The sequence below is a fragment of the Culex quinquefasciatus genome, chromosome 1, assembly GCF_015732765.1.
Source record: "Culex quinquefasciatus strain JHB chromosome 1, VPISU_Cqui_1.0_pri_paternal, whole genome shotgun sequence".
Lineage (NCBI taxonomy): Eukaryota > Metazoa > Arthropoda > Insecta > Diptera > Culicidae > Culex > Culex quinquefasciatus.
Genome location: NC_051861.1, coordinates 72,874,573 through 72,883,749, shown reverse-complemented (window position 1 = coordinate 72,883,749; position 9,177 = coordinate 72,874,573). Strand labels below are relative to the sequence as shown.

General features: G+C 34.4%; 1 protein-coding gene across 1 annotated transcript; it reads right to left on the bottom strand.

Moving 5' to 3' along the window:
* Window positions 1–5,402: 5,402 nt before the first annotated feature.
* On the bottom strand, window positions 5,403–6,949 carry LOC119770391 (tigger transposable element-derived protein 4-like). Its single transcript, XM_038265156.1, has 2 exons — window positions 5,939–6,949; window positions 5,403–5,885 (listed from the first exon to the last, which is right to left on the bottom strand). The coding sequence occupies exons 1-2, from the start codon at window positions 6,947–6,949 to the stop codon at window positions 5,403–5,405; spliced, it is 1,494 nt and encodes a 497-aa protein (XP_038121084.1).
* Between the last annotated feature and the right edge of the window lie 2,228 nt (window positions 6,950–9,177).

Genomic DNA, 9,177 nt, shown 5'->3' with positions numbered 1-9,177 from the left:
GTTCGGATGCCGGCGGATTTTCCGACGACGTAATTCCGGGTTGGTACGAAATTCCAACGAAAAATCTATTCTATCGATACAAAGACCCCCACAACGTTGTTATACTCACTCCAAAATGTTTATTTAGCAATTCTATGATAATATATTGACATTTATTTGAATTAAAAATTTGCAAAATTAAGTTTAGATAAGTTTTATATAGAATTTCCAGAGTTATATGAACTTTTATACTAAGTAGTTAGTAAACTTTATATTGAATCCAAATTATTTTTTTCATCAGTCAAGGATGCCTATTTGGAGTTTGGAGACTGAATTTATGATGATTTGTCAACAAATAACTTTCTTTATGCTAATTTTTGCACCTTTTTTGATTTTTGTAAGAGTTTTTGTTACAGAACTTTTTATAGAAATCATCTTTTCATGAGCTTTTTGTATCAAAATGTTCGGTATGAGTTCTTGAACAAAACGTAGTACTAGATTTCTGTCAAACTTTAAATTGTTTACATGTTTCATCACAAAATGTGCATAGTGCCCAAGGGGTGTAAATACTTTTTTTACATACTGTAAAAAACGTTACTTAATCCACCAGAAGGTGGTAGCTGCCTTCCTCCTAAAAGCCTTGCAACCACACACTACGAAAGCTTTGGCTAACGCTTACTTAGTAAAGACACTACACATCTGACTGCTGCCATCTATGATAAATTCAATGAACCATTTGAAAGCACTGCACTGCCCCTGATTGCATAAATGTCCCATACGCATTTTCATCGATTTCGAGTTTTTGATGCAGTTTGGTTCAAAATCGTGTGCTCTTTCAAAAGAGCCTATAACATCCAGTACTTTGTTCTAGAAATCAGGAGGAAATCCAGTTTTTTCGCGAAAACATAACACGTTGCCTTATGTATGAGACAAACTTTAAATGCGTTTTTCTCAGCTTGCTGTTTTTTGCATATATGGGACATTTATGCGAACATGGGCAGTGCAGTGTTTGTGTGCGTACACTGAGCGGAAAGTTCCGACAGCTATCCGCCGGAGCTTTCAAATTATGTAAATAATGACCCTTTTTTGTATAACCAAAACAGTTTTTCGAACATAACTTTCAAAGTACTGCACCACTGAAATTAAAAAAAAGACTTAAAGAACCTGAAAACGAATCCAAAAACATAGATCCGGACAAAATTGGTCGAGCCAGTTCCGAGAAAAGTGAGTGAGAAAATAAATTCTACGTCCATCCACACGCACAGACATTTGCCCAGCATTTGATTCTGAGCCGATATGTATACGTAAAGGTATATCTTGGAAGCTTATTAAAAAAGTTCAATTTTTGAGTGATTTTATAGCCTTGCTTCAGTGAGGTGAGGAAGGCAAAAATCATAATGTAAAAAAGTTAGGTTTTCCCACACAATATTGAATCGCTTTACGCCAATCGAAGAATCAACCAATCGATCCCACACCCAAAGGAAAAATATATCTCAAAATCTGCAACAGTGGATTTGCTACAGAAAATGTCATATTTTATAACATTTTTTGCAGCAAGCCCCTAGATCATTTTTGCCCGCGTGTAAACATTTCAGCGATCTGCAGTTGTCACCAACACATATAACGCTGGCCCGTCCCCGAACAACACTCCAAAGAGAAGCATATGTTGGTGCTCTTTCACTCTCTTTTCGTCAAGCGTCCATGGCGCGGTGGTAGCGTTTCGGATTAATAACCAAGAAGTTGGTGGTTCATACCTCGTTCTGTTAAGGGTTTTTTTTTGTGAAATACAACCAAAAAGCCGTCGGTAATGTCGATAATTGTCGGTAACGGGCAAAAATGTCATACCCATATATCGCAAAAAATGCATGAGGACCGCCGTTTGGGTGCACCCTGATGACTGTTTTAAAAATATTATTTATCTATTCAGATTTTCTTTTCAATACACATTTATTCAGTCAAAATATTGTTGAGTGTCCAATCACAATCGGTGATTTTTTAGCTCAAACCACCCTGATGATTCAGTTACCGAATCCTGCTCGCAAAATGGCTAAATGGGATCGAAGACAAAAAAAATAACAGCATAGGAAAATTCAGGAGTTTTTTTTTTTTAAAAAAAAAGGTCCTATAAACCAAATTTTCAGTTTTTTTTTGCATTTTGGGTTTTTTTTAATACCCCTGACTCAAGGCGGTTTCAAAAACACCCAAAAAGCAAAAACTGGAAATTTGGTTTATTGGACCTTTAAAAAAAACTCCAGAATTAAAAAAAAACTTAAAATATTTCTAGAGCAAACCCTGCACATTTTCTTTGAATGTGGCATGACAATTCGTGAAAACTTGAAAATGTTTTCTTTATTTGTAGAATTTGATGATACATTTATCCAGTTTATTGTTTTTGCTTTTGTCTGCTTTATAATAACACTCAAAATACTGTTCACCACAATGCTGCATGAAAATTCTGGTGGCAGATAATTTTCAGTCCGAAACAACGTTTTACATGAATCATGCAACTGTCGCAGAGCATTCATGTCAACCCAACTTGATTTGCACGCAGCCTTCACCCACACAACCAAATGCTGCGTGAAACTCATGCCTGAAAAATCGGGGGCGTGGCATGCAGTCATCTGTTTCTTGGTTTGCATGAAATTCTTGTTATATCCACGTGGAAAATGCTTTGGAAAAAATCACTAGCATTTTCATGCAACATTGAAGTGAAAAGTCATGGTGATGAATGAGGTTGCGTGAAAATCCTGTCTGCAAGTCTGGGACGGTCAGTTAGCTGCTGATTGTCATCAACTGAACATGGTTTCAGTTTTTTTTTCTGTTTGTGCCGGAACAATCTAGCGCTGTTTTTTTTCGAAGTGAGATTATGAAGTGCAATAGTAAGTATTTTGCCCACAATGCCATCGTGTTTTGCTTAACTCTTTTATTTTGTTTATTTTCTAGGCCACGAACACCGAAGACAACAAAGCCAAGCGCAACTTGAAGCCGGAGGTGAGCTAGGCTCACCCGGTCCAGGACATGGGAGTCAAACAAGCTAAGAAGATAATAAAGGCACTGGTCGCGTGCGGCAGAAGGTGAGGATCGCTAAGGAAGCCTCCCTGGACCCGCGTTCCGCAAGTGATAAACCGAAACGAGAACCAAGAGTGCGTGTGCGAAATTATTCTTTGAAAATGTCTCCTGAACCAGAAAATAGCAGAAAATTTTAGTATGTTGTGATTTATAGTGTTTTATGTGAAGTGAACAAGATTTTGTGTTGAAGTGTTATTAAATAAAAAAATGTCAAAAGAGCAACCTTTTTTTTTCTTTGATAAGTAATCACAAATCGCAAAAAAAAGATTACTAGTAACAAATCCTAGAACAAATCATAAGCCACTCGAAGCAAAAACGCATGAAAATCAAGCGAATACATTCTGCTGCACATGAGGATCACGTTAAAATCCAATAAAAAGCACAGGACAATGCGGTGGAAGCTACATGAAAGTCCGGTGAAATTCATCAGAGGCGCATGCAAACTTGCTTTCAATGTGTGTGTCAGCTGGTTTTCGGTATGCATGAATTTCATGACACAATCGCATGGGAATAGGTTTGGAAAAAATCCACATACCTTTTCATGCAGCATTGTGGTGAACAGTTTTTTGAGTGAAAAACTAAAGAATAGACCGAATAACCTCGTCGCCGTTGTGCTAACTTATCGTACGTGCATTTTGGGCCACATTGAGTTACATGGTGTCGATCCAAATCCTAAAATAAAATTCCCTGACTTTTCCCTGACCTCTCCAGACCACCTTTTTTTATTTTCTATTTTTTACTAACATATTAATTGGAGCGTTTTATGGTTTCATGCATCTTCCTTTTTGAATATTGCAAATTTAAGATATTGAAAAAAAAATCAATGACTTTTTTATTTTATTTATTTAACGATGCATTCTGCAAAAACTTAAAAACTTTTTTTTTATTTTGTCAATCATTTTTTTCTAATCGAACATCCAAAATTAGCAACCATAAAATTGTCCTATGTTTTATATCTGGTGATGCCATTTTAAATTTTGCCCTTTACCAAAAAATCTAGAGTTTTTTTGAATGGATCCTATAAACATATGAAGCACAATAGGTTACAGGACCTTAAAAAAACTCTAGAAATAATTAATAATTACAATTGTTGCAAATTTCAAATTGCGATTAGTTAGTTTCACTTCATTTGCTGAAAAATATTTAAAGTTAAAAGTTTTCAAAAAAAAAATTGAAAATTTGAATTAAAGTAAAAAGTCATGTTTAATTTTAAAATTGTTGCCTTTTGCGGAATTTTCAAACGAATTAGGCCGATGCCATTTTTGATTGTGTTTTTATAAAAAAAAAACACAAAAAAAATAAAAAAAAACACAAAAAAAACTAAAGGATTTGGAGACAAAACCCTCAAGAAAGATTAAAACAAAACTGAAAAAATAAGAAAAATATACAATTAAATGTAAATTTTTCAAGTACATGTTAACGGTTTTAAAAAAAATCTAGGTCTTTTTCAACAATGATTGTATTTAAAGTAAACGGTTTTCTAAAATAATTTTACAAAAAAAATATTTGTGCCATAAAATTTAAAAAAAATGGTTTCTACCTTGACCAGAGCCTACAGACGATCATTCACACGATCAATATATTTTATAAAGAAAATACAACCTGCTCGAGCTTTTCAAAAAGTCATTGTTTATCAAACTTAGATATTTGGGTGTTTTGGAATAGATTCCAAATTTAAGCTCGATCTGACCACGGGAACTCCTCCTTGTAACCCCTTGAATGTTGTTTGGGGAAAATATGTGAAACGTAGTGTCACAATCCCTATGCAATCTCGGATGCTGGAAACAACTTTTCCGAAGAGACCATATTTTATAAATTTTTGAACTCTCAAATTTCTTTATTCAGAATTGTTACGGAGAAATCCACGTTATTTTAAGAAAAATAATTTTGCGACAAGCATACAATTTTGTAATCTCAGAACGCAGAATCTTGAAACGCTGAAAATGTATTTTTGCTAGGATTAGGTAAACTAGAGGAAAAAGCCAAAACAAATATTCTGGCAAAAAAAAAATAAAAAATTTCAACATTTAGAAATTTAGATCTAAAAACTCAATGAAATCTTAATACAGTCGACTCTCTGGCTGTCAATATTGAAGGGACCGTCGAGGAAAAGAGTTATCAAATTATAGAACCAGTGCGAAATGAGTACTAGATTAAAACTGTAAATGTGCAAAGTGGAGTACAGCTGTCAGCAAAACAAAGTCAAAGGTAATTAATTGTTTAGTTAAATCTTCGATGTATTCTTAGGTCGCATTCAATTATAAATAAAACTGCTTCTTGTTTTGTGAATAATAAGCTTAGTTATATTATTTAATCGTTCATAAATTCAGAAAGCAACAACAATAACAAATCGATCAGTACTTCTGCTGAAGAAACTGTTCAAGCGCATAGTAAATTCCAAACATTTCAGCAGGAACATTTTCAGTAGCCGCCAGAATGTTGTTCATAGCGCCCAGCGTGTTACGAACCATGCTGCTGGTCACTTCCAATGGCTGTTGGGGGTCGTCTTCCGTATCTTCGACGTCTTCCCCGTTTACTGATTTTGGCTCAGTAACGAATTCGAGAATGTCGTCGTCCGACATCAGCTCAGCAGTGGTCAAATCGTCATCAACATTGCAATACGCCGAAAATGAGACACCTTCGGACAAGTGCGCCATCATATCATCTGTAATGGTGGGAAGATCTTCCTGGATGTCTTCATTCCATTGTTGATCAGCATCCGGACAGACGAATCCGGCTTTGGCGAAGCAATTGGCGATAGTGGACGGTTTCACGTCCGCTGCCCAATTCCTGGACATGTACTTTATCGCATCCAGAACGGTTATGTCGGAGAAATCCTTTAAATAAGTTAAAGTTAAATACATTTTTTTCATTCAATATTTAAAAATACCTTTTTCTGCTCCATTTCATCCAATCTGCGCTTAACCAAAGAGTAGCGATAGTAATGCTTAAGATTCTTTATGATTCCAAGGTCCAACGGTTGCAGCACTGAAGTCGCGTTGGGCGGGAAAAACTGCAAGTTGATGTTTATCAGCTTGTCTTGAAGGCGTTTGGGATGAGCGGTGCAATTATCGACAAACATCAGCACCTTCCGATTCTCTTCTCCAAACTTCTTGTCAAGATCGTTCAACCACTTCTCAAATATGAGTGAAGTCATCCAGGCTTTCGAGTTGCTCTCGTAAATTACGGGGAGAGATTTCACGTTTTTAAAACAACGCGGCTTCTTGCTCTTACCGATCACCAACAACGGTAACTTATCCGAGCCGTCCATGTTGGTGGCGCACAGGACGGTGATTCGTTGCTTGGAGTATTTACCGCCGTGGCACGCCTCACTCTGCATCGTGTAGGTTTTATCGGGGAGGCACTTATAGAACGAGGCAGTTTCGTCAGCGTTGTAAATGTCCTTCGGATCGTAGCCGCGAACCAGATCCGGCAGCGTTTTCTGCTTGAAGTCGTCGCACATGTTCGTATCAACGCTGGCACTCTCGCCACAGAGCTTGTTGAACGCAAGATTTTGCCGTTTTGCGAACTTTGAGAGCCAGCCGGCGCTTCCTTTGAACTCAGTAAAGCCGAGCTGACAGGCGAAATCCTTAGCTTTTTCACGGATCATGATCCCGGAAAGCGGCAGATTGTTTTCCCGCGCTTGTTGGACAAACAGCTTCATGGCCTTTTCAAGGCGTTCGTTCGAGACGGCTCGTGGCTTTCGAAGATTGCCCTTGTCTTGCATCGCAATCCACTTCTCCTTGTTTTTGACGACAGTGGACACGGTGCTTTGAGGGACGCCGTAAGTTTCCGAGATTGCACCGATCTTCCAGCCAGCTGCGTGCTTTTCAATAATCTTCATCCGCTCGTGAACGGTCAAAACCGTTAGTTTCCTCCGAGTATCTGGCCGGGGCGACATTTTCGGGATAAGAGATGGAGACAACTTCGAACCGGAACACAGCACAAACGTCAAACTTATGTTCGTAAAACTTCGCTTCTAGATAATCACATCATTGGAGGCCATGACACGTAACCATATCGATAGCCAGAATATAATTTTCATTCAATCATGTTCCTAGGGACCGTCGAGGAAAAGGGTCGTCGAACAAAAGAGAATATTGAGGAATGAAGAAAATCAAAGTATGCAAACTGAAGGGACTGAAAAATTTATTGACAGCAGGAGCAATATTGATATCGAGAAGATCGACAGCCAGAGAGTCGACTGTAAAAAAATAATAAAATTTATAAAATATAATAAATTTTCGATCTTGAGGTTTTAAATTTAAGATACAGTTCATACTCGATGATCTTACCAAAGCGTCACTTTGAAAAATCGAAGCAAATTTTCCTACAACTTCTTCTCAAAATTTCTCTAGCCTAAAAAAAACTCCAAAAACACTTCAAATTTTATCAGGTTTTCTGCAAAATAAGATGGTAACAAAAATGGCAGCATTCAAGAACCTAGGAATTTAAGAATTTAAGAATTGAGGATTTTAAAAATTTTAGATTGAATCAATAAATTTTTAAAATCTTAAATTTTAATTTAATTTTGAAATTTTAAAAATTTGAGAATTTAAGAATTTAAGAATTTAAGTATTTAAGTATTTAAGAATTTAAGAATTTGGGAATTTAAGAATTTAAGAATTTAAGAATTTAAGAATTTAAGAATTTAAGAATTTAAGAATTTAAGAATTTAAGAATTTAAGAATTTAAGAATTTAAGAATTTAAGAATTTAAGAATTTAAGAATTTAAGAATTTAAGAATTTAAGAATTTAAGAATTTAAGAATTTAAGAATTTAAGAATTTAAGAATTTAAGAATTTAAGAATTTAAGAATTTAAGAATTTAAGAATTTAAGAATTTAAGAATTTCAGAATATCAGAATTTAAGAATTTAAGAATTTAAGAATCTAAGAATTTAAGAATTTAAGAATTTAAGAATTTAAGAATTTAAGAATTTAAGAATTTAAATTTTATTTGAGATTTTCGTTTTTTTTTGTTTTCAAAACTGTTCTAAATTTAATACTTTCTTAGTTCCCAAATTTAAATTTTTAATTTAAATTTAATGAATTTATTTTTTTAAATTTTGAATTTTTCTTTAAAATTTGAATTTTTGATCTTTAGTTTTCTCGAGCTGAAATTCAGATTTTTAAAATTCTGAATTTAGAAATTTTGGATGTTTTAAATTACGATTTTAGAAATTCGAAAAAAAATTAATCTGAATTTTAAAAATTTTGATTAAAAAACTATTATAATATAAAAAATGTTTCGAATTATGAAATTTGAATTTTGAATGATGAAGCATTAATTTTATAATGTTCTTATCTTTTTATTGTTCGCCAAGAATGTTTCAATTTGGAAAAAAATATTTCTACGGGTAAATCCCATCTAAAATTCAAAGGCAAATTGAATATATCCACTATAAAATTAAAAATAAATAAAATAAAATTAATAATAAATAAGGTTAAAAAAAAACATTCTTCAAAACTCAAAAACAATTACGTTCTCAGAGCCGGATATATTAAGAAATGAGTTAAGTGTGTTATTTAAGAAATTCTCAACCATACATTTAAAAAATAATCCCTACATAATCTTCATCTTAATTTTTCGACGGTTCGTATTAAGAAAATACAAACAAACTATTTCAGAAAATAAAAATCTATTAATAAGAAATTAAAATTGCACTCAATGGAAAAAAACAAATTCTCGTAATTCTTAATAATATTTTTCTTAATAACTTGAAAGTTATTCTATCTATTTATCTATTTATTTATCAAAATTGCCATCCGCGCGAAATCCGCGCCTGAGCAAAATTAGTCAGCAAATCCGCGCCAAATCCGCGCTATCCGCGCGAAACGCGCCCTCCGTAACAACCCTGCATATTGCAAACAAGCAACGCTTTTTTCATCGTGACCCTTTTCTTAAGCATTTTTTATATGGAGTTCTGCGTTCCTTCCGGACTGATCAATATAAAAAATTAAATATTATCAATGTTGCAATGTTTGGCCTGGAAGACATTCAAATACATCATCACGGGCGAATTTTCAAAAAGAAATGATGCTAATATTTTTAAGATCATCGAAATTCCCTGACCCAGCTTAAAATTCCCTGACTTTCCCTGACTTTTCCAGGTCAAATAAAATTCCCT